Here is a 25,805-nt window from a genome sequence, read left to right on the forward strand (position 1 = left end):
TGGGAGCTGCTGAAGGGGATTGGTGAGCTAGATGCACAGCCTACCTGGGCTAAGCATTTTGCTGAGATTAAAGGAACATGTTAAGAGCATGCTTTGTACCTGTACATCTTTCATTCCTGTTTAGCCATGCAGCATCTTCACAAGGTGTTGCTCAGCCCGTGCTACCCAACTTGCTTTTTGCAGGGAAGGGCTGAAAACATCTACCCTCTTGCTGCAGTGTTGGTGCTTCAGGTGCTTCTAGAAAAAGTATTTCTAAAAAAAAACCCTTCCTTGCAACTGTGGCAGATTGAAAGAACAACACGGGTGCATTTTGTCTGAGCAGCAAGTGATGCATGGGGCTATGTGGGTTCCCATGCCATACAGCTGGCAGGAGGAGGTGAGTGTGGGGACAGGCATGGTACAGTACTTGCCTTCTCACTCTACCTTGTGTTACAACATCCAGCTGAACAGTGAGCCATGGCATTATCTTGCATGTACCTCTGTGGGTTTGGGCTGCACAGGGTTTCCCATGCCTGAGAGGTCAGACTCTGTCACAGGAGGTCCCCCTCAGTGTGGCTAAGGAGCAGCCCTGTGCAAGGACCAAGTCACCTCACCTGGCAGCACAGAAATGGCTCATGTTTGCACCTGAAGCCAGCTTTAAACTCAATAAATCACCATTCTCCCATCCGTGGGTAATGCTTTGCAGCTGCCCAGGTACCCCTGCCTCAACACTCCCCATCCCAAAGGGATTCACAGCCCTGTCCTCCCTGTGAGGTGGCCAGGGAAGGCTGTCCCTGTCCATCTCCAGCTGCCTGCCATTTGGGAGCTTGCTGAGAGCTTGAGGAGCTGACCACTTCTTACCTATTTGGGAATGCTTTTAAATTGTTCCAGAATCTGCAGTTTATTGATAAATGATGGCTATTGCAGGGAAGTGTTTTAACTAAACCGTGTAAAAGAAGGAATGAGCTGCAGCGCAGCACTGCCAGCTGTCATTGGGTTTAGAAACACACATCATAGATTTTGTTGCTTTTCAGACAGCTGCGCTTATAGCTGTTCTTATAGCCATATAAAACAGTCATTCTGTCAGCAAAGGTCTGGCAGTGGAGCTGGGTTATGTCTGCAGCTGTGTTCCTGAGCCTGGCAGGTTTGCTCCCTCCTCGTGCACAGGTAAAGCCCAGAGGGAGGCACCTCAGTGGCGATGGGGTAACCCGTCCCCAGAGTCACAGCTTTGCACGGGGCAAAGAGCAGAACACTGGGCTGTGCCCACCACCTCTGCAGGGGATGGTGCTGACAGGGCTTGTCTTCAGCACCCCTGGTCATTAGGAATGGGTAGTTCCCACACTGAGAAGGGGTTTTGGAGGGTTTTACCCCAAGTCTGCTGTTGCTGCTCATGAGTCTGGCTAACTGCAGGTCAGGTTCACAATCCAAAGCCTGTTCTGGCAGCATTCACAGAGCAGACCCTCTCTGCTGTGGTCCATCCTATTTGGACTTTGGAGCTAAAGCTGAGAGTCACAGAGACTGGAATTAGATTTTTAAAATTTCCTCAAGAGCAGAGAGATAGTGCTATCAAATTTGAAGCTTTTCACAGGATCAATATATAGCTTTTGATAAAACCTCATCTTCTGTTCCTTTTCCTATGTGAAAGACCAGCTTTAGATGCCTGGACAAAATAATATTTGAATACTTTCTGCTCATTTTATTTGCATTCCTTTATTCAAAATAGAATGACTCAAGCAAGCTGCTGACCTGACTCACTTCTGCACGCACTGTTTCCCACCAATCCCTTGTGCAAGCAGTGTCAGTGAGATGGAATTGCCACACAGGCTGTCACTCTCTTGACAGGACAAGCTGCCTCCCACAGAGGCCCCAAAGACACCCAGAAGTACACTGCTGAGCACTGAGGCTGAGGACCTGTACCCAGGTTTTCCCTGGAGCAATTTCCATGGCTCAAATCCACTGATCTGGAGTGGCCAAGAAGATGTGGAAGAGCAGGTGGTGCTCACAGTCTTATTTTTCCTTGCTCTGTTCTTGTGCTCTACTCAAACATGTAGCACTCTCCCTGCTCACCTCCATTTCCCTCTGAAACTTTAGAAGATGCTGGATTCATCCCAATCCAAAAGGGAAAATACCTTAAGTTATGCAGCAGGAGAAAACAGCTTTCTTAGCTGTAATATGATCCTGGTTTCTTCCCAGACACCAGACTGGAACAGAGGGTTTGGAAATTGCCCCTCTGGCCATTATCTGAGCTTTACAGCACTTGGAGATTGAACCCAGATCCCACATCTCTTCTGAAGCTCCATGTCAATTTACACTTGTTCCTAGAAACCATTACTGTCCTGTGAGCTCTTTACCATGCGAGGATTGAAAACAGAGCTATTCTGCTCATTTGAGCTTTCTTTTTTTGCACGAAGGCAGAGCTCAGGGCTCATTCCTTTTTCTCACCATCTGAGGATTAAGCTCAATCCTGACTGTTATCCAACCTCGATACCATTTACACACTGAACCCAATGCCTATGGCTTTTATCTGAGCCCTTAGAGCATTTGGAATCAGGCCATGCCCCTTGTCTGGTATCAAAAGAATTATATTAATTTGGGATTCATTCCACAAAATGAGGCTGTCAGCCAGACTCCTTAGCAATTGGATATTGAACCCAGACCTCGTGGTTGTCTTCCAAGTTATATGCCAGCTGGGAACTCAGCCCACAATCCATGGCTGCTGGCCAAGCTCCTTATTGGCGAGAGATTGACACCAAGCCCCCAGACTGCTATTTCTGTGCGGTGTGTTAAGGACTAAACCTTGCTCACGTGGTCAGCATAATCACCTCTGCGCTGGCAGTGAAATGAAAAATCTAGTTAAAGACTTGAATGAATATTGAGGGTCAGTGTTCAGCTGCCTTAAGACCAGGGATGATGACAATTCCCTTGGAAAAAGGCCCCCTTGATACTCCTAAGGGAATAGCCCCAGATCCCCCATCTGTCCTCCAGCTGGATATAAAATCCAGGTTCTCATTAACACAGTGCACAGCATTTCTTTGCTGGCTGGCAGTATTAAAGTCAGTTCCTCCAACTTTCAGGTATTCTTCAGATGGGATTAAACTAGATCCCTTTTCTATAGCACCATTAGGCTCCGCCAAAGCACTTCTTGTCATTCAGAACAGACCTCCAACATTGCGCCTTGCCTTGGAGCCATAGGAGAGCCTGGCAGGTCAAGGAGAGCAAGGGCCAGTTCTGAAAACCTCAGTCCTCTTTGGAGGGTGTCAGAAGCCTGACCAGGTAGAGAGATCATTTCAGGTGAAATGTGTATCTGAGGCAAGCAAATTTTTCCCTCCAGCCAGCAATTTTGCCCAGGAATTCTTCAGCATCTTTATACAGTGTGGTTTTACTGCACGGAAAAATGCTTCAGAAAATGGAATTAAAACCAAACAGCTTCCCAGCTGGGATGGTCATCATTAGAATGCATACTCCAGCAATTGTGTGGGCTTCTTGGTAGCCTTGAAATCTCTAAAATTCTCATTAAGCAACAACTTCAACAACTTTGAAGGAATGGCTTAGCATGCAGCTACAATAGGAAAATCTTCCCATGATCCAGGGGGATGTTACAGTGCATATGGACAGTGTGGGATGTTGCTTTGCCTCTGAACTTGCACTAATGGTGAAGGTTGATCTTTGGTGCTCTAACTGTGCAGATTGTGGATGTGAGGGTCTGGTTGCCTTGTCTGACACCCTGTTGTGACTGGGGATGCCATCCCTTGGAAGACTTCAAGCCAGTGTTGCAGACCTCTCCCATGTGTCTGGAGTTACTCTAATTGTTGTATATCTTCTGGTTCATATTTATTTGCTAAGAAAACATCGAGTCTTTGCCACACACAAGCGGTTTTATGAGGATTTTCAATACAAGATACAGAGACCATGGTGCAAATGTGTTTGTAAATAAATTTTCCATGTACCCACTTGTTTCTCTGTAAGTGGGAATATCTTTATTCTTCTGTTCATTGCTCTGACCAGCCATCTTACTCATCTCTAGTCTGAACAGCCTGCACTGGCCTTTCTGCCCCCTCCCTGTAAAGTTCTCTTCAGGCTTCTCTTTGCCAGGTTTTTCCCAATGCCATCGTCCTGCTGTCTCCTCTGGGGTGCTCAAGGAGCAGGGGATGCTGCTGGTTTCAGTGCTGGCACCAGGAGCTGTGTGCAGGGACACTCCAGGATTGCTCAGAATTTATGGAGAACACAGAGTTGAGCTATATGTGTGACTAGTTGAAATGGTTATTTCTAGAGCTACATTGCTTTGCTTTATCCACAGAAGAGTTCATCTGTTGTTCACTGGATTGGTCTCAGCTAACTTGTGGATTTGGGAATTGTGCTGTGTGCTGCCCAGCCCATGCTCAGCTCTTGTCTCACCCTCCTTGGTGCTTGCATACTCTGTACGTGCAAGAGGTGGATGTGATGAATGGTGGGGATGGAGGGGGAACAGACTCTTCTTTCCCATCCTTCTGGTTGCCTTCCCAGAGTTGCAAAAGCCCCTGGAACACCATGCCATGTTCGCCACCCCTCAGCCCACTGACTGACAGACCCCAGCTTCCATCTCAGTGTGCACATGAATTTCCACTCTTCATGCTAAACTCTGACAAAGCAAAATTCCTGAAGCAGAATAAAAAATGTAGAAGAGTTTCAAACCCAGAGATTCTTGATCTGTCCCTCTTACCAAACAGCAGTCAATACTATGCTCTTTATAAAGTCTCTAGAATAATGTTTAATTCAGTAACTACAACTGGAAAGTCTTTCCAATTATTTTAAACTGCCAGAGATATTTTAATGTGCCTCAGATTTTGTGTTGGTATGCTACAGAGTTAAGTGCCATCCATCTTTCAGAGAACATTAAAATTTAGCCTTGTATAAAAAGAAGAATAATGGGAAAGAATCCCAAATAACATACTTGTCCCTTGAACCCCACTGTCATTTGTGGTTCCACAGACACCTTCTGCATTTTGAAATTGTTTGTCTCTCTCTGTGCAGGGTATGAGATCAATAGAAGCAGCTAAAAGCTTTAATTTCTCTACAGAGCTTCATCTGAGGGCAGGACTGGGGACAGATCTTCACTGCTGGCCACCCAGACATGCATTGTTTGGCTGCATCCATTCCCTAGATGAGCTGAAGCCTCTGTAACCAATTATGTAAAAGTTTGAGAAATCACAAATATCTTCTGATTTAATTTTGGTGCCAGGGCTAAGTGGCCTCTGCCTCTGACTACAGGCTGCTGTTTGTCCCAAACCCACCAAGGCACCCACCCAGTGAGACCTCCCCACCAACACTGCTGCTGGGTGTGAGGGGATAGAGCTTGGGGCTGGCAGGAGCATTATAAAAGGAAGAAGCTGACTCTCAGCATCCTTGCACATTTCTTTTTCTTTTTTTTCACTATTCCTGAGCTGAAGTGGCACATGAGTGCTGAGCATGTGCATCTCTGCACTGGCAGAGGGGGGAAGGAGCAAGGAGAACATCTTATAAATCTAGTTCTGCTCTATTAAGATTCATTCTGGTACGACAATGGCTTTTTCTATTGAAGTGCTTTGTGAAAGCCTTGCCTAATGATCTGTTAGCTGGGGAAAGGTTAAATTCCTGTATGATTTTCTTTGTTTGATGAAGAAAAACAGTGCAATTATCCAGAATTCAGAGTGAGTTTTAGCCAGCTGTTAATAATACTGCAATTCCTCATGTTCTCATTACTCAAAAGTAATGTTGCCGTCCCTAGTCATGGCAGTAAAATATTTATAGCATTTTCTTATAGCCTTATTTGTACATATGGAGGACTGGGCATCACTCAAAGTCTTCTAAATAGGCTTCTTTTTGTGCTTTAGCCATCCATAGAATCATTTGGTTTGAAAAAGACCTCTAAGATCATCCAGTCCAACCATTATCCTAATAGTGCCAACTCCATCACTAAACTATGTCCCTAAGTGCCATACCTACACATTGTTTAAATATCCCCAGGGGTACTGATTCGGCCACTTCCCTGGACAGGCTGTTCCAATGCTTGAGAATACTTTCAGTGAAGAAATTTTTTCTTTTATCCAATCCAAATGTCCCCTGGCAAAACTTCAGGCTCTTTCCTCTTGTCCTATCCCTTGATGCTTGGAAGAAGAAACCAACTCCCACCTCACTACAGCCTCCTTTCATGTAGTTGGCAGAGAGTGAGAAGTCTCCCCTGAGCCTCCTTTTCTCCAGGCTGGATGCCCCCAGCTCCTTCATATGCTCCTTTCAAGACTTGTGCTCCAGATCTCTCACCAGCTTTTTTGTCTCTCTCTGGACTCACTCCAGCATCTCAACACCTTTATTATGGTGAGGGGCCCAAAACTGAACACAGCACTGAAGGTGAAGCATCACCAGTGCTGAGTACAGGGGGACAATCACTGCCCTTGTCCTGCTGGAACAAGCCAGGATGCCACTGGCCTCCTTGGCCACTTAAGCACACTGCTGCCATACACAGCATGACAGTATTCTTGCCATCTAACTGCAGCTGTCTGCAATGAAGATATCCACTTTGTAAGGCAATCATCTCAGAGGTGAGAGACATGCCCTTTAACCACTAATGCTTAGCTTTGTGCAAACTGATCATCAAGACTCTGCCAGGGCCACTGGGCTGGCGCTTCCAAGCTTGCACTATCCCAAGACAGTTGCCAAGAATGAAGGAGGAAAGTGGATTCAGTACTTGCTAGTCTTGGGATAGAGTGGCCATTTTAACAATCTGGTGTGTCGCAGAGATGGGTTTATTAGTACTTTTCTGCTCTTTGTAGCTTCAGTGCAGGCTGCAGGTTCATCTGTCCTGGGAGACCACTGGGAACGTGCAGGACCAAACCCCAGACATCTGTGTGTTTCTCCTAACTCACTCCCCTGATTGCTGACGTTTCCAGCTTGGAAAGTTGTGGCAGAACATGAAGTACACGTGGCATCTCTGCGTCCAGGCACACAGAAATAAAATAAGTGTCATGGGGAAAATATAATTTCACAGTGGCAGGCCCTGTGTTGGGATAAACAGGCATCTTGTTTCCTCTCATGGATGCATGGAAAATCAATTCCCAGTCTTCTGCAGTGGCTCCTAAACATGAACCAAATCCCCTTTTTAGTACAGTTGTTTTGTACCAGTGAAAAGGTTTCATTTCTAACAGGAGAACTGCAGGTAACACAATTTTTGCTATCCTGTTTTGTCATTTGGTGTCTATCGTCTCCTCTTTATAGGAGTCCCACTTCAAGTGCAGCTTTTTGCCTGGGGGTCTGAAGTAAATCAGTAATAAGTAACTGTATCTGTCTCTAATTCACTAAATGTCCAGGAAAACAGCTAATGTGCCTGAACCACTGGGATGAATACATTAGATTAATCTAATGCAGCTACTTCTCACTCAAACAACCAGTAGCATTTTGAAAAATGTTGTGGACGGAATGAGAATTTCTCTTCCACATTTTTACATTCTTCTTTCCTTAACTTTCCTGTGTTGCATTAAATGTTAGCTATTCAGTTAGCTTATTTCCTGGACCATTCTTAAAACTTTACTCTAAAAGGTAAGTTTATTTTTGTCAGACCTCAGACCTGGGTCTGTATTCACTGAGATTTTTAGTGACCAAGAAAGGCAACAGAATAAACACAGACATACAGTGAGCAGCTTATCCTACCTGGAGCGAGCAGCTCCCTCTTCCACTTGCACCTCAGGTGGGCAGCATGGCTACAGGAAATCTTGGAGCATCACTGCTGGGCTTAGAGCAATTCCCTGTGTGTGTGGTGGCCTTTCCTACATCACCTTCATCCTTCATCCCCCTTGGCAAAGGTGGTGCATGCTATCACCCTGGTGCCATGGCAAGTCTGATGTATCCTCTGCTCCTTTATGCCCCACTTGTTTTGGAAATGTGCAAATAGATCCAGAGCAGGCTGCCTAGACCCTTCACTGTGACAACAAATGACTGGAAGCTGACCTGGGTGTGAGTATTTCTCACTGCAGTTCAGTCTAGATTAGGCTTACCTCCATTTCTGGGGAGAACATCGTGTGCAATCCTTTGTGTACAAAGCCTCAGAGCCCATCAAGGTGTAAGAGCTAAATGGCTGCTTTGCTGCCTGCAAGTCCTGCTCTCCTGTCAGTAGATTGCTTCAGTGTGATTTGTTCTTGGCACTCTCCTGTGGCTGTTGATCATCTCCTTATATTTTGTAAGTGCTGACAAGCAACTTGGTTACTTGTCCAAGTGTTTTTCTGGGACCTGAAGCCAGTCTGCCTACTCTGTAATTTCCAAGCACCTCCTTCTCCTCTTCTGAAAGTGAAGCCTGCAGTCTGCCCTCCCTGGCCCCCTGGAACCTCCCTATCCCTGGTGGCTCTTCACAGTTAAGTGGTTGCATCTCCAAGGCTGCTTCAGGAAGCTTGCTGAGTGTCCTGGGATGCAGTTCAACAGGCAGGGATGATTGAAAACACCACAGTTATCTAATTGCTCTCTAACCAAATCTCCTCTTGCTGTCACATGAGTTTGTGTTGCTAACACTGGCATTAGTTTCATCAGCAATGTGATTGCTGTTGAGTTTTTAGGGAAATTTTCATTTAAAAATGGCATTAAGTGTTTTGTCTCTCTGCCCTGTGCTAATGTTGCACCTCCCTAAATAGTGGATCAGCTCTGTTTTTGGTCTCTTCTGTTGCTGCTGGCTGGTGCTGCCACTGGTCATCGAGGCCACAGTACAGGGAGATGCCATCCAGGCAGTTTTGGGGCCAGCAGATAGGACACAGATCCCACAAAGCCCCAGACCCTGGGCAGGCCTGTGGCAGCAGGCTTTGGCCAGGTCATAGGCAGGGAGCCTAGGGAGCAAAGACCAGGCTCCTCTGGGGTGCAGGAGAGGTGGCAGCTTTAGGGTGGTGACTTCCTTGTCCTCTCCCCAGACACTGCAGGGATCTGCTCTGAGAGAGATGCAGAATAAGCACAGGAAAGGACAAAGTTTCCCTGCCAAGATCAGATGAAAAGCGATGTTATAAAGTCACTTGTCTCTGGTAACAGGGCCCCATCTCTGACACAGAGGTGGAGGGCATCCAAGTTTCATGCTGGAAGGAGATGAACCCACACCTGGAATCCTATCTGGGTTTCAAAGGTCAGGTGCCTTTCTGTGGTTACAGATGTCGTGGGGATGGCATTTGACCCTGGCTCATCCTACACAGAAGGCAAGGTATGATGGACACCAGGATCATTTGAACCCCCCTGGAACTATCTTTCCTTTGAATTACAAACTGTTTTTTGTTTCTTCCCAGCCAGGTCTCTAGACAAACTCTATAACTTTGCTGACTGCTCTGGCCTTCACCTGATCTTTGCACTGAATGCTTTGCGCCGAAATCCCAACAACTCCTGGAACAGCTCCAATGCCCTCAGCCTGCTGAAGTACAGTGCCAGCAAGAAGTACAACATCTCCTGGGAGCTGGGCAATGGTGAGTGTGGGAACACCAGAGCCATGGGAATGGAGCTTGCTGTAGCAGAAAGCTACTCAGTTTGCTGTAGCAGAAAGATTCCTCAGGAAGAGGATACTCGTAGCTCCCAGGGTGCTTTACCAGTGTGTTTTCAGAGGGATTTAAAGGTCCCTGCTGTAAGGCAGTGCCACCTCTAAGACTTGGTGCGAGTGAGTCTCTTAGCTGGATATTTCTCTCAGTTGGTATTAAGTACATGAAATGTTTCTGCCCTGTCTGCTGGGCCCAGCTGGTCCTGGGGGACCAGGCCATCTGCTGTAAGGACTTGTATGGTGGCTACAGTGCCAGGGGAAGTGCCCAACCCTATGGGGACAGGAGCATGGCACCAGCTCCTTCACCCAGCACACAGCAAAAGGGGCACAGGAGAGCAGGCAGTGGCTGTCGTCCACTCTTCAAGGCTCCTTCTGTTGCTCTGCAGAGCTGCCTGCATCCTCTGCAGAGCTCAAGCTGTGTGACAGGGTGAGCTGTGTCTCTCTGGAAGCACAGAGGAGGAAGCAGAGCTGACAAAGTTTTGCTTGTCAATTTTTATATTCTCAGAGCCCAATAACTATCGGACACTGATCGGCCGCTCAGTGAATGGCAGCCAGCTGGGAAAGGACTACACTCAGCTGAGAAGCCTGCTACAGCTTATCCGCACTTATTCCAGAGCACACCTCTATGGGCCAAACATTGGAAGGCCCAGAAAGAATGTCGTTGCTTTCCTGGAAGGGTAAGTGGTGTTGGGTTGATCAAAAAGCTCAGAAAGCCCTCCTGAGACCAATGTCCTTGGCAGCAGGAAGCTTGCTCCTTGGCTTCCCAATGTCCAACAGCTTCCAGGATAGTGAGGCTTTATGTGGCTGAGCCACCACAGTACCAGAGGCTTTGGAACATGGTCAGGTGTACAGCTAAAGTTCTGCAGAAGTCCCTGGTGGGATTTTGGGATGGACTGATTCCCACTCTCCCAAGCATTTCCAGTGTTTCCCAGTTATAGGCAGACTGAGGTGTCCACCTTGTTGGGATGTTAAGACAATGCAGTGGTGTGGATCCAAGAGCTGCAGGGTGAGGATGTGGGTCCTGGCACCACTTACCAATGTGCACATTATTATTCCTGAGTCCTCCTGGACAAATTGCTTTGCTCTTCCCATTTGGTGATTTCTTCTCCCTGTGCTTTCTCCATCTGTGCAGAGGAAGAACCTGTAGCAACTTTCTTCACTGGCCAAGCTCTCTTCTCCCTCCTAGGGGGATTAGCATGTCTCTAGTTTGGGAAGGCCAGAGGTGGAGAGGGAATGGTGACAGAGAGGGACACAGACACCTGGAGGTGACATTGGACAGCTACAGGAATCTGGGAGGTGTGGGAGCCTGCTGGCAGCAGGAGTTGGGTCTGTGTGGCTCGAAGACCATGCAGCAGAAGGGAAATTCCCTGCAGGACTGTAAACAGAAACTCCAGTGCAGAAGGCTGGGCAGGGGGAGGTGTGGAAGGGACTCTGCTGGGAGCAAAGCTGGGTCTAGCATTCATTAACATCTGCAGGAATGATCTGGCAGAAACAATAAACAGCACACTGATGCAGTCCCCAGCGAGGCGGGGAGGGAGCCAGGGCCAGATTCTCAGCTCTGCTGCAGCAGCACAAAGAGACCATAAAGCTGGTTGGACCAGCTGCGACCCCAGCGTCCCTCCCACTGACAAAAGTGGGGGCACAGCCCCTGTGCCACACCACGGCTGCCACCGAGGCCACGTGCGCCCATCGCCCGGCGGAGCCCGCGCGTGGTGCCGCGCGTGGGAGCGGCGCAGGGGGAGTCACAGAATGCCGGAGTAGCCTTGATCAGCAGGAAATCTATTAGCGCCGGGAGGAGCAGGCTGAGTAAGGAAAACAGTGGGGATGAGAGCCAAGAAGCTATTAGAGAAAGGGAAGTCCTACTGCTGTGTTTGCCCTTCGTGCGCCGCAGCCGGGTCCCAGGGAAAAGGGGTCGGAAGAGCCAAGTCGCACGGCCAGGGTGGTCCAGCAGCTCAGTGTTGCTGGGCTGTATTTTGACTGACAGCAACCCTGGGAGCGAGGCTGGAGTGTGCAGTCTGGTGGAGATAGTGGCAGACACCCCATCTCAAATGAAAGGGAAGGTATGTAAGAGCTGCAGCCCTGGTAACGGGATAGTGGGGCTCTTCATAAACCCCTCAGCTGGTGTGGAAGAGCTCTGATGAGCATGCCTGCTCTCCAAGCTATGTGTTCTTTTCTCTGCTGCCATTCCTGCCTTCCAGGATAACTCTGTTCCATGGGTGCTCAAACAGTTTTGTCTCTCCCATGGAAAAACCTTGTGTCCTGCACTCCAGATCTGGGTGTCTGCAGCTCACAGCAAGCAGCACACGCCTGCATGGTGTTATAGCCTCTGGGGCCCTGTGGAAAAAGAGCTGCTGGTCTTTCCACATAAAGACCCCATTATTACCAGGCAGGGCGTAAAGAGGAGGGACATGTCTGATTACACAAAGGGCTAAAGGCTCATTTGCAGTATTTGGACATGGAGTTGCAAAAGGTTAAACATATAAACCCTAGTGCCTAAGCTCATTGACAGCGTGAGCTTTATTCCCAGTGGCTCCCCGAGGTCTCTTCAATATGCGGGTTGGTGCTACCGAGAGCTCTGTCTTCTGCAGCAGCATCCAGAGCTGGTCCACTGGATGTGGCTCAGCATGTGCCTGGTGCTGTCACAGCCAGGGCAGGCCTCTCAGGGTCCTGAACAAGCCAAACACAGTCAGCAAGCAAGAGCGAGGAGAGGGAATTTAGGAAAGTTCTCTCAAAGCCAAATCTTCCACCTGCCTTGCTAGACCACCATGAGTGATCTGTGTGGTGCTCACAGTAGGTTGAAGGCTCCTGACTGAAGTGTGTGCAGCTCATACTCCTGATGATGTGAAATTTGTAGTTTTTCTCTTCTTTTAAAAAACTTGTGATGAACAGCAGAAGTCAGCCATGTAGGAGATGATATGTCAGGTGGAAGATTATGCATCAAGAGTTAACCAAGGCTGGGGGGTTGAGATGACACCCGCAATGTGAAGATGGGATGGCTGGATTAGTCTGCCAGGCAAGCATTGTTGTGTTACATAAAGTGAGGAGGTGAATTTTGGTAGGAGAAATAATGGAAATTAGCTGAAATGGAACAGGAGACCGCAGACAAGCCCAGGGAATGTTCTCCAGCATTGGAAGCTGGCATTAGATGTTCTCCAGGGAAAGCCTCTGGAGATACCTGAGGTCCTGAAACACTCAGAAAAAAGTGTCACTGTGACGTATTAACTAGAATAACATTTTCCTGTTCCATGCTCTGTGTTCCAAAGGTTTTAGTCTATTTTTAGCTGTTATCTCAAGCAACCAAACTAAACTTATTTTTGTGCTTAAATTTTGTCTGGAAATAATGTCAGTGTCAACATGACTTGGGCATTTGCATCTGCTGAACACCTCCAGGGCTCTTCTGACTAAATCCTTATGCCTGTCCTCCAGAACAGGGTGGGACTGAACCCCTCCTGAGGTGCCACCTTTCTCTGGGGTCTGCTACAGTAATGGACAGTTCAGGCACCCAAAAGTTTGCAGCATACAGGAGGATGTGTATGCTGTCCACTGCAGAGGCTGTCCTTAGGCAGGTGACACTGAGCTGTGCTGGGTGGCAGCTATGCACTCCCCAGTGGTGTAAGGACAGACTCTGCCATGGGGAGCTGTTCCTACTATGCAGGAGGCTAGAAATGGTGTCTTGTGGATGCACAGGTGCAAGAGGGAATTTCTCCAGACACAACCAACAGTTGAGTTTGATGAGGTGTTAATTAGACCATTCATGCAGCCTGAGCTGTTGCAGAGCAGACCATGTTAGCTACCTACTGTGTCTGCGGGTACAGGAATCCCAGAACTGCTCAGAATTTGCTTGGGGAAAAAATTATGGGATTCTAAGGAATTAACATAGATTTTAACAGCAGATCAGGAATCAGACACAAAGGTTAATGCATGGCTGGATAGCCCATTTGGTGCTGGAAAAGAAGAAACATGAGGAAAAGCTATAAGGAAGGAGAGATGCTAAAGGAGAGTTGTTAAAGCGTGGAACATGTACAAAACTTAGGCTGGCATGTCTGGGTGGATTTGATTCTGGGCTGTCATGACCCAGTGCTCTTCAGCTGGTGTAGCCCAGTTTTTGCCACTGGTAACTCACAAGTTTCAATGTGTAACTCCACCATGGCAGGAGCTGCAGGAATGCCAGCAGGGTAAGGTCTGGCAGGCACTTTTTCCCATGCTAGACTGGCTGTTGATGCTCTGTGGCCATTTTAGGTCCTGAAACTGCTGAGTCACCAGAGAAGTCAAAATCCTTCTTGTCTGGAGCTGTACTCTTTCCCTATTCCTCATCTCACAGATCTCACAGTCGCCAGATCTTGTGGCTTCTTGGCTTTTCTCTGCCCTCTTTCCAGCCTCCTTGGCCCCTTTTTGCTACTGCAGTCACCACTGTGCATTTACCCTCTGGTCACAGGGACACAGCACCTCCAGCCCGGTGGCAGAAGTAGGTGACAAGGCTCTCAATTGTCAGTCTTCCCCTTGCAAGGCACAATAATATCTCATCTTTTGTGATTTTACTGCCTCCTAGCCCTGGTTTATATTGCCTGTGAAGACTTAACCACCCATCTGGTTCCCTGTGTCTCCTGGTGATTTCCTTCTGAAAGGAGCCCATAAAGCTGAAGCAGCACTTTTGTCCCTGGTGGTTAAGAAGAAGCCCTTCCTCCTTGCCATCTGTGGATATGCCAGGACTGGGAGAGGGCAAGTCTTAGTTATTTGTGGGCAGCCAAGCAGGGATCAAGTTAATACATGACTCAGTCCTCAGCCCTGCTCCTTTCACCCACAAATCAACCCCAAGCCAAGGTTTCTAACACTTACCTGGTAGAGAGAATTGTTAGCTTACAGTTCATGAAATGGCACAATGGGGTTCCACCAAAGCAAAAGCAAAAGCAAAGTGCTTAAAATGGGAGACTTTGGTAGTGTTTTGATGATACCTGCCCTTGCCTTATGTCTCTGCCATCATGAGGATGAAGAGGTCTGTGCCTGTCTGTGCAGGTCACCATGCCTCAGTTCAGGCATTAGTTTTTATCCAAATAGCAGCCACTGACAGTATGGACAGAGCTTGTTTGTTTAAATTCAAGTAAGAACGAGAAATAAGTAACTGGAGTAGGTGCTATCTGGCAAAGGAATCAATGGATGAATTTTAGGAATGAAAGTAGGCATTTTTCCCATCCTCTTGCTGAGAAGGACTTCTGCCATATTCAACACAAGGGACTTGTAAACACTGGATTTTTAGAAGTTGTTTCGGCTGTTTGCCTTTCTTTAAAAAAAGTATATCCTTGCTGTATTGTATTACAAAAGCTACCACAAGGCTGGTGGCACAGACTGTACCAAGACACTCAACGGATCCAGAGCAAGAATTTTGTGTAAAAATGTAATCCACAAGACAAGGAACTTTAAATTAATGCTACAAAGGGAGGAGGAGGTCACTGCAGCATGAACTCAAGCTCTGGTAGCATTGAACTTATGAGTGACTCAATTCATAAATACATTGAAATGAGGTGTGAAGGATGTGATGACTCATTTTGCACTTGGTTAATATAGCAGGGTCAAGGAGCTGAGATATAAGCAAAAGATTTAGCTACTGCTCTCGTAGGAGGAAAGAGTTAATATAGTTGTTGCTTCTGAAACTTAATTTGATTTCTGGAATGCCAGAATCACAGTCACCTGTATAGGAAAAACAAAATAGATAAGAAAACACATAGATGAGATTACAGCATTGTGTAAGTACACATTGTACCTTCATTCTGATTACTATCTGCAATCTTAGTCATTTCATCTCAGAAAAGATGTAAAAGAACCAGGAGGTTATAGAGAGAAGCTGAGGATGTGCATGGTGTGTGATTTCTTCACGTGGGAAGAGATTAAACAGGCCATGCCTCTACAGCTCAGAAGAGAGAACGCTCAGAGGGAGCGTTACCGAGGCCGAGAGCCTGTGAAGGGCTGGTTTGTTCACGGTGCAGAAAGTAGTTTGGAAGGAAGCTTTGTGAAGGAGGAGGAAGGTTATTCACACGGTACACAGTGGCACTGTGTAAGTAATGGTCACAGGGTGTGGTGGAGGCTAGAGGTAGGTGAGTCCCTAACTCCTTGAGCTCCCCCCAGGACAAAAAGCCCTCCTTGCTGGAAGGCTTGTGCAGCCCTACCACAGACCAGGTTGGCTGAAGAAAGGTGATACTGAGCAGACAGAGAATACAACATATCAGCAGATTTATGCCTAGTTCACACCAGCCTCTGCTCCCCAGAATGAAATTCATGATTACCCACTACAGGATAAAGGCTTTGCAGCATGTAGCATTAGGGGGGTCTAGTATCTCTTGCTGCTGCTGCAGGTATTCAGCTGTGCTGCTGGAACCTGAAGAAGTCAGTAAGTGCAGCCTGGGCCCTAGTGACCCTCACCAGCCTGCTGAGACACAAGATGAAGTTTTTTTTCTACCCATCACTGTTGGCTCAAAGGGCAGAGGTCTGCCACCATGCTCTAGGGATCCACCCAGCCACCACCACAACCACAGGCAGGCCAGTCTTGTTCCTACATTTAATGGGGCTTGTGCAGGGTAGGGACTCTGTTTTGTAGTTCTTCAGTGAGTAGCAGATGAAATAACCCATGTTTGTGAAGTCCAGCACTCGGGGTCATTCAGATGCTAAAACACTTGGGTGCCTCTGCAATAACAAATTTCTCCTTGTGCAGCTGCATTCTTTGTTACAGCATTGCTTTTAATTTTTTTTTAAATAATTTAAAGGATGAAGATCTGCAATTACCTGCATGGGAAAGAGATTTCCAAATGTGTATGTCTCTTTAATGTAGCAGGAACAAGCCTAGGAAGTTCCAGAGGCTGTCAGCTGACACATTCACATGAGAAATAATGTACTTGGAGGCTAATTAACCATGGGAGCAATTTACTTGAGGTTGCAGTAGGTGCTCCATGACTGACAAGCATTGAATCAGGACAGGAGACATGTTTCAGGTATCTGCCAACACAGAAATGAATGTTGTGGTCCTGGGAGATGTGGTTATAGGAGATGCTCTGGAAGAGGTCAGATTTGACCCATGGTGTCAAAATACAGAGTTTGGGTATCAGTAGCATCTTGAGATGTTGCAGCCCTCCTGCTCCTTGCCCCCACAGCTCATACATGCTCTGTGAGGTGAGCCCCACCTTATGCTAGTACTACCATTTGTGGGACAGAGCTGTGAACTGTTTGAGCCACTGAGCAATGCTGAATTACATTTTTCTCAGCTCTAGCTCAATGCAGGGCCCCACAGGTAGCAAGGGTGGCATGGGATGCTGGTACAGAGCCAGCTGCAAGGGTAAGAAAATGAACATATCACAGAGTAATGGGGTGGGTTGAATTGAAAAGGAAGTTAGAGATCATCTAGTTCCAACCCCCCTGTCATGGGCAGGGACACCTTTCAGTAGACCAGGTTGCCCAGGACCCCATCCAAACTGGCCTTGAACACTTCCAGTGATGGGACACCCACAGCTTCTTTGGTCAGCCTGCTCCTGTGCCTTATCACCCTCACAGTGAAGAGTTTCTTGCTAATCCCTGATCTAAACCTACCCCCTGTCACCTAGGTGTCCATATCAAGCTCAGTGACTTTGTCTCATCCTCAAATCAGAAACTCTCTACCCAAGATTCCTATTCCTCTACACATCTCTGATGTGTTCTGCTTTCCCAGCTAGAAAAGCTGTCCCAGAAGATTTCAAAGACTGCTTGAGGATTTTAACATGGGCCCAGGTTTCTGATACGTGGAAACCCAGCCAGGGGAATTACATGGGCAGGCACTGGGGCTGCCACCCTTCTGAATTACGGGGCAATGCTACAGCATTTACCCCTATAGCCTGCACAGCAAGGGCTGAGTTTGTCCCACTGCTCCTGGGAGGGATTCAGTGCACATGTGCTGCAGGGTCAGTTGGTGCTCACAGAGGGACCCCGGTGTGCAGGAAAATGGCAGATTTACTGTGCCAGCCCAGCCCATCTGTGCAGCACATGTGCAGGATCTGAGCTCTGCCGGAAGCATCTGCTTCACTGAGCCTGCGCCGTGCACATGGAAACCACACAGCCCAGGAAATCCCAAGTGAAATGTGCCACCACTGGTCATTCTGACCCTATGGATCTTCACTGGCCTCAAAACTTGTGGATGGAGCAGCACAGGTGCTATAGGAATAAAGGGATTAGTTAAATCCCTATTCCTAAAACAAGGCTATTTGGATACCTGTGCATTACTGCCTCTCCACCTCCCCTAGGCTTTCATCTCCTGTTCCTGCAGTAACCCTTGCTGGCTGCAGGCTGCTCTAGGTTCCCTCTGAAGAGTAAAGACCGCTGCCCAGAACATCTGGGGTGCTCCAGGAACAACTCCAGCTCTAAAGGCAGGACTTGAACAACTACCAGGAGCTTCATCTTGCAAAAATCTCAACAAAAGGAAAAAGGAAGAAAACAAAAAGAAAGGAAAACAAGACATGCAAAAGAAAATTTGAGCTAGATATGTATGTTTTATCATAAGATTTTGATATTAACAGATCTAACTGATTTATCTTGCTATTATAGAGGGAGAAGAGGAACACTAAGCAAACCAGGGCTGTTCTGTCCTGTTTTTGGTTTGCACTGTGCTGCCTGTGCTCCATAACAGTTTCTCAGGAACTTTTTATCAAGAGGCCGAGTAGCTTCCTAGAGATGTGGGTAATGAGGCATATGGCTGTCCTGCTTCTGCTGTTCCAGGAGGTCGTAATGAGGGTTTGCTTTGCTTTTCAGTCCCTGTTCAATGACCACTGTAGATGGTGTGTCTTCAACAGGGCTATAGGCCCTATGAAAATGGCAAGGAAAATCAGAGAGCTTCTTCCTTTAAGTGTGGTCTCCTCCTGGTTTTGGTCTGTGAGAGGAGAGCGCCAAGCTGAGCCTGAAGAGGTGATTCAATAAAGTCCAGGATGGTTTCCTTTCAGCCAGAATGTAAAGCATTTGAGGTTAGAAAACAAGTTGGGGTAATTTTAAAATCCAATTGCAACATATTGATCTTCAAATCCAATACAGATTGTGTTCATAATTTCAGTTTAGAGTTCATTAGTTTACTCTTATAGACTTTGTGTATTACATTTTATGCAGCAGCCCCTGTACAGGGAATTTAAAACCTGGCAGGTGGGTTTTTTTACTCTTTTGGTATATTTCTGCACACTTAGTTGTATACAACAGCAACACCTCCTCAGCAATATTTGCATAATTTTCTGTTTTCCAGGTGACCAGTGTGAGTTGTGGGGAGCTCACATCTCTCCCTGTGGCTGCACTAAGGCTGCCCAGCTGGTATCCTCCCCCTGCTCAGCTAGGGAGGAGCTGTCCCCAGCCATCACATTGCCACCAGTCTTCCAGGCCTGACCCTCAAGAGAGATGTAAAAGCATTTCAGAAAGGCTTTTGCATATTTTACAGAGCCTGGGAGCTGAGCTCTCAGCACTGCTGGGCAGCAGAATTGGGGATACATCAGTGCTACAGGAGTTTACAGCATGTTATTGTTTTTCCATTTCTAATTGTATCTCTTCCCTCTCTGTCTGCAGGGATTTATTATTGCTGCCTTTGCCAGCATCCTCTTATGCTCCACAGGGTCCAGCTGCCCCTTTGTCCCAGTCTATAATTGACCGTGGTCATTAATTTAAAGTCAGAATGATCATTTCCGAGCTATATTTAGCCTGAAGCTCGCTGCTCTTGTTTCAGACCTGATTAGAGGCTCATGTGCCAGAAAGCTGCTGCTCGTCCCTGCCATGACAAATAGTCTGATGGTCTCTCCTCACAAACCTTCCCCTTCCCTACCCTCGGTCGTGGGGCTCTCCCTGGGGCCACAGGACCCAGCACCACTCAGCCCTGCGTGGAGCTGGGGCAGCTGTGACATTGCTGCTGCGTTCCTGGAATCCTTGTGCATCAAAAGCAGCCCAAGAAAACACAGCACCGTTTCCTTTCTCAGCATATTCATGAGCTCAGGCAAATGTTTCCTGTCATGTGTGTGCACTGCCACTTCCAAAATGCATCAGCCAGGCAGTGCACGTGGCACTCCTGCACAGACAACGTGCCTGTCCCCCCAGAGTGTGCCTTTATGTGTTTCCATAGCCATGCCCTAAACATGAGAACGTAAGAGCTGCTTGGGCTTCCTGGTGGGAGCTGCAGTTTTCCAAGGTGCTGGTTGGATTGCTGGACTGGGGAACCAGGGAGAGACCCCTGCAGTTCCCAGCTCTTCCTGTGGTGGTTGCACATGGTGCCCAGGGTTAGGGATTGCTTTGGTTTTGGGACAGGCGGTGTGAGCAGGTGCACCTGTGTAGCCTCAAGTCTGACTCAAACAGGAGTCTGTCTGGAACAGGTATATTCTTAGTCAGGTCAGAAGCCACCAGGAGAATAATACCCATATATCACTGACTTTAACCTTGTCCATGGAAGTGCTGTGGTTAGGCACAGGAATGGAATAAACCAGAAGAGGTTTGACCCAGGTCAGAATCCCTCAGTTTGCTAATAGCCAATGCCAAAGAAAGTCAAAAAAAGGAAAGCACTTAGCAGGATTAGTCCAGCTTTTCCTCCCTTCCTCAGGAGCTTCCTGAGCAGGAGGTGGCATTTTTGTACCTAATAGCTTTGCTGGTTTTGTTTTTTTTTTTTCCATTTTCTTCCATTTTCTAGTCCTTGCTTGAATTCAGGCAAAGAGTTTCTTAGATTAAATACATATTGGGGGCTAAGAAGTGTCTCCTTTTAAGATGGACATTTAAAACATGTTCTTTAATTGCTACTGAGAGTTGTTAAAGCCACAGAATTGAATATATACCTAAAGACCTTGTTCCTGAAATGTTGTTGTGTTTCCAAAGCTCTTTCTACCTTCTCTAAAATTATTCCCAGAGCTCTTCTGCCAGTTGGGTTTCACTTCATTGTTCTCAGCTGTGCTTTCTATGAGCATTTGGATTAAGTATAAGTTATTCCTTCTATTTAAGGACACGGAGGCTTCATTAGAAAGTATTTGTGGGTACAGTGGCCACCTTTGTTATCTCAGAACGTAGGATGAGCATTGGTTGTTTAGGATTTCCCCTGTGACAACACTGGGCTTATCTGGTTTCTTCCTCTGTTTCCCATAGGTTCATGAAAGTGGCCGGCGGCACGGTGGATGCTGTTACCTGGCAACAGTAGGTATTCACCATTCCTTCTATTTTCCAACACTCAGTGCAGTGACCACAGATGCTGGGAACAGAGCTGATGTGCTCTCTGGGTGTCAAAGGGGCAGATGTGCTACAGCCACCTCCTCTGTCCTGCTGAATTTAAACAGGTGATGGAAGCTCTGCCCTCCTTTCTCAAGCCTCTCAAACAATTACAGGAGTGGATGTAATAACCTTTACCTCTGCAGCTGAGGCACAGGACAAAAATGCCACTGCCTGCATGCCTGGCCTGACAGACTGCTGGAAACAGAGCCCTGAGCGGGACTGCTGAGTGTCCAGAGGCAGCTGGGAGGACAGGCAGCTCTGGGGGTAGCCTGGTAGGGACAACAAGGAGGCAAAAGCCACAGATGTGGCACATGTATGGGACTATCTGAAAGCCCTTTCCCTTTCACTTCAATCACTGCCTCCTCATGCCCATTGGCCTGAATCCAAACTGGTTCATCCAGACAAGGGAGAGGCATCTTAGTCCAATGGTAAACACATAATGCCCCAGCTCCCACTCTGCTTTGTAAGGATGTCCACAGACACACTGCTGTGTCCTACATGCAGGTGGAGCCCCAGGAACAGATATCAGTTAAAAGGGGATGAACATCCAAAATCCTGGCCCAGCTGAGGCTGAGAGAGATGCTGTTACCTGTTTTTTCCCCTGGTCCTAAAAATGCTGCATTTCAGAAGAGAAAAGGAAGCTCTGAGCTGTAGCACTGAGTGTTACAAGCACCCTGTGGAGAGAGAGGTTTTCTTATTTGAGGGAAAATCCAAAAACATCTTTTCCTTCCTCCTACTTCCACCTGCCCCCTTTTGCATGCTGTGGCCACAGGTAGGCTCCCCAGCAGGCTGTGGCTCTCTGCACTGGGAGTACAAACACCAGTGCAAAGGTGAGGCATTGTATAAGCACAGCAGCAACCACCAAAATTGAGAGCAAGAGGGTTGGTGGGGCAGGCAGGACTCTCTCCTGCCACAGAAAGGACACATTCCAGAGACAAGTATTCACTGGAGGAAAAAAAACTATGGTGAGACCATTCTGTTCTCAGAAAAAGTGGATTTGCTGTCATGTCTGGTTGTACTTCCCATACAGGACATTGGCCTGAGCATGGGAGCCAGGGTCTCAGGTCCAAGGTGTGCCACAGGTCTTATTCCCAAGCTGATTCTTCACCATGACCCTTCATGAGGTGCTTGGGCTGCTTTGCTGCAGCGCAGCAGTGGGGCTTAAATCCATCACTTGTAAAGGCCCTTTGGACACCTGCTCTTAAGCAGAGCTCAGTGGGGTTTAACATACAAAGCTTTCCTGCAAGCACAGCCATGGTCTCTGTTAACTTTGGAGGCTTCTGCAGAAGCAGCTGTTGGCATCTTGGAGGGGTTTATAGCACCAGACATGACCAGCAACCCGGAAGTCCCATTCCTGGAGCTTGGCTGGTCTCAGTGTGCTTGCCTGGGTGTTTAGCTCCTTGGGTTTTCCTGCCAGGCAGCAGCAGCTTGCTGCAAGGGGGACAGTGGGGTAGCAGAGCAATTGGAGCAGGATTTGTGTTGCTTACAGGCTCATGCTGTGCAATGATGATCTATGTCTCATCTGGGAATTTGCTTTTCATGATTACACGATGTGCTGATCGCATTTATTTAGTCCAGGAATTTGCTTTCTGTAACAGGGCTTGATGGCTGGGCCAAGCCCTTGGATGAGTTGAAGGAACAATCTTCCAGGCTTCAGATGTGGAGTTTCATCTGGTGTGCAGGGAATCTGCCTGCATGTCTGCTTTGAAACCGTTTCTTATTCAGGGTCAGTCTGAAGTGTTTGTCAGGTCTGGTGCTGAAGCAGCAGCTTGTGGCTGGGAGGGCTCCCCAGAAGGGTCAGCAGAGCTGAGCTGCTGCCTGCTGACCCATTTTCACTGCCATGTTCCTGCTTCTCCCCCAGCCAGGGTTTGCAGCTCTGGAGATAGCACTCCTATGTGATTGTGAGGACTGGCAATGGCCACAGCTTTGAGCTGGGCTTCTGTACTGTTTATGAATAAATGTCAAAACAGTGTCTCATCCCTCTGCTCCAAACAGCAAAACAAAACAAAACAAGTTCCTTTGTATCCAAGAAGAAAATTATTAGCAGGAAACTAAACTGCTGTCTAATTTCAAGTATGAGTATTTTGGTTCCAAACCCTAACGTTCTCCTGGGATTTTGGTTATAAATTTGTCAAATCTGTTACTCCTTTGAAAAGTCTGTGCTCAATCCAGAAGGGGAATTGAGAAGGGAATATATCTCTGTGTGAAAACAGAATATATCTGAAATATAATTGATAGAAAAGTGACACTGGGTAGAAATAAACAGCTCACAAGTGAGCTTCACTTACTCAACTGAGTATGGTTTCACTAACATGCACAACATCACTCAGCATGTGTGTTCCTGGAGTGGGATGAATGGCTTCAAAGTGCTCAGGGAATTCCCTCTAAAGGAGGATATGACAAGTGGCTCCAAGAGATTTGGCATTTCCCTGGTGATTTTTATTATGTTTGGTTATGAGTGAACACAGACCCCATCAGCCTTTGGATGTGGGTTCCCACTGCTCAGAATCCTCCCCACAGCCATCTCTTTGCTCTGCACTGGTGTCCTCACATATGGGGAAGATTCATTGTCAGCTTAAACCTGCAGCTGTGCCCGGTTCCATCCCCCAGCACACTCTCAGTCTGCACAACTGCTTTTCCATTCGAAGTCTTTCACACTTCAGCTCAAAGTTTGTCATGTTTAATGGGCAAATCCTCATCCAATGCTGCCTCTGAAACACAAACCCCTATTACTTATGGAGAAAGTAAACGTTTACATCTTCAAAACCAGACAACATCTGTCCCTGTGGCTTCTTGGAGAATGCCACCTTCTCTTCCAAGGTACAAAGTCACTTGTCCGTGGCAAATCAGAGGTGCCAGACACACAGGCATGTGAGAGATGTTGCTTAAAATGCTTTTGCCTGGCTTGGTTTGGGTGACATCTCTTCTGGCCTAGTCATGTTGAGCATGCAGGGGGCAATGCTCACAGGCAGTGGCACAGGGCAGATTTTCCAAAGGTGCCAGGACAGAGTTGCCCAGCATAGGCACACCCACCAGTGTACATACCCATGGTGTATATTTGGGCTCACAACAGCTTCAGAGTGCTCAGAGTGCTGTGTCTTCATAGGCTGTGCCTGGAGGAAGGGGCTTGCAGTTCTCTTCACTGTCTGATGGAAGGAACAGCTCCTGGCACCACCATGGCCCTGGCCACCAGCACATTTCCAGGCAATGCCAGGGCAAGGCTGGGGACATGGCACAGGCCAGGGATGGCTCCCAGTGGTGAGATGGACAAATGCATCTTGTCTGGGGGTAGGGAAAGGCGTGGGTGTGAGCTGTGCCTTTGGGGCCAGAGAACAGCCCCCAGTCACTCTTCATCAAAGCATTTCTTAGTTGACTGGGGGTGGCAGCACCTCTTATCTGTGCCTGCAGGAGTTTGGAAGCAGCAGGTCGCACCCTGCCTCTCTTCTCCATGAGAAGCAGTGGGGCTGCCCCCCGTCCTGTGCTGCAGATCCCTCTCCTCGGGAAGATGCTCAGGGCTCAGGGCCACCTCTCAGCAGGGGTGACTCAGTTTCTCAGCTGCAGTGGCAGCAGGGTGTCATGCTGACCGTGAGGATCTGTCCTGCTCGCTGTCCCTGGCAGGCGGGTGCCCTAATTCCAAGCAGTCTCTCCCTGTAGCAGCAGGCAGCAAAGTAGATCCGGAAATTCCTGAGCTTTGGGAAGTGGGCTTTAATGTAATTAACTGCAACAGAAGAAGAGGTCAGATAATAGGGGCAAAGGTTTCTCTTTAAAATGAAGGAGGATGTAAGTGAAACCAGCTGCCCAGGAGTCAGTGCACTGCCTTCATTAAACATGGCACAATGCTTATGGTGCCATGCAGCAAATCATGGATCTTGCCAGAAAACAATTTTAAATGCAACACAAGACCTGGAGGTGAGAGGACAGAGATATGTGGCCAGCCCCTGAGTGCCCAAGTGCTCCGGTGCCTGGCACTGTCCCTCTCTGGGAGGCAGTGGGGAGCTGTGTGCAGCCTGGCCTTGCAGCCTGCTCGAGAACAAGGGCATTTCTGACTGGCAGCTGTGCTCAGCCCTGCCTCACTACTGTTCTCAGCTCATCTTTGTCCCATGCTACAGATCTATCAAAGGACGGAAGCCAGGAATTGGGGTGGTTCATTTCCTAGCACTGCCATAAATCCTTGCCCAGCCCTTGGCTGAGTCCTTCCCCTTCACCACACTCTGGTTTGGCCATCTCCAGAGCAGCCCAGCCACACCTCCCTTTGCAAAGTGTGCTGATCTCATCCTGGCTTTCTGTGGCACAGACACATGGTGGTTTTAGAAAAGGGGTAATGTAAGCAGAGGGGGGAAGAATTTGTCTCAGCTTTGTATAGTAGGCATTCAAATATAATAGGACACCCAAAAGTAGATGTACATGGCCTTTCCTTCGAGATGTATGTCTCATCTGGGGCGATCCCTCTTTTTCTTGGCTGATTCTTCTCACATTCTTGGAGACTGGCTGTTCATAGAGATAGTGGCATCAAATAGGAGGACACAATGGCCTAGCTCTGTATGTAATTGGCCATATCTATTTCCTGAATTATCAAAAACAGCCTGGTCAGTGTTCATGGTGTTCATGCTGATATCTCCTGGGCTTCAGGGCCACTGCTGTTGCTGTGCCATACTCAGAGCCCACTGAAAGAACTCTCAGCCTGTGTTGGAGACAAACAGCTTGTCCAGGAGCTAAGTGTGCTCTGCATCTGCAGAGTGGGGCTGACAGAGACCCCTGCCCAGCTGGGGAGGGTCTGTCCATTCAGACAGACCTTGCCAGACTTAGGAGAGCAGGATGTGAGTGCCACAGACCCTGGGGCTGGCCTGGAGAGGCATTTGTCAGTGCTGGATACCTCGGCAGCTGCTGCTGGCTTTTTTGGAGGTTGAAGAGTTGTGGCTGTTTTAGGTTGTTGGTTTTTTTTTAAGTCAAGTGCACTGAGTCATTGTAAATATCAGCAAAGCTGCAGCCTTTACTCCAAGGAATAATCCATGCCTAATGAGCTCTTCTCTTGCTTTAAAGGCCTGACAGTTGTTTGCATTTTGTGGATTTCTATACTGCCTATACTGGCAAT

At 47.8% G+C, this 25,805-nt stretch overlaps 1 protein-coding gene across 3 annotated transcripts in view; it reads left to right on the forward strand.

Annotated features, from left to right (window-relative positions):
- Window positions 1–25,805, forward strand: part of HPSE2 (heparanase 2 (inactive)) — a 105,648-nt gene that overhangs the window by 61,109 nt on the left and 18,734 nt on the right. For all 3 annotated transcript variants that reach the window (XM_021536427.4, XM_085582626.1, XM_085582627.1), the window contains 3 exons: window positions 9,243–9,416; window positions 9,990–10,161; window positions 20,591–20,638. In XM_021536427.4, the coding sequence (XP_021392102.1) occupies window positions 9,243–9,416; window positions 9,990–10,161; window positions 20,591–20,638 (394 nt within the window). The remainder of the gene's footprint in view (window positions 1–9,242; window positions 9,417–9,989; window positions 10,162–20,590; window positions 20,639–25,805) is intronic.

This window comes from Lonchura striata, chromosome 6, assembly GCF_050655825.1.
Source record: "Lonchura striata isolate lonStrDom1 chromosome 6, ASM5065582v1, whole genome shotgun sequence".
In the NCBI taxonomy this organism is placed as follows: Eukaryota; Metazoa; Chordata; class Aves; order Passeriformes; family Estrildidae; genus Lonchura; species Lonchura striata.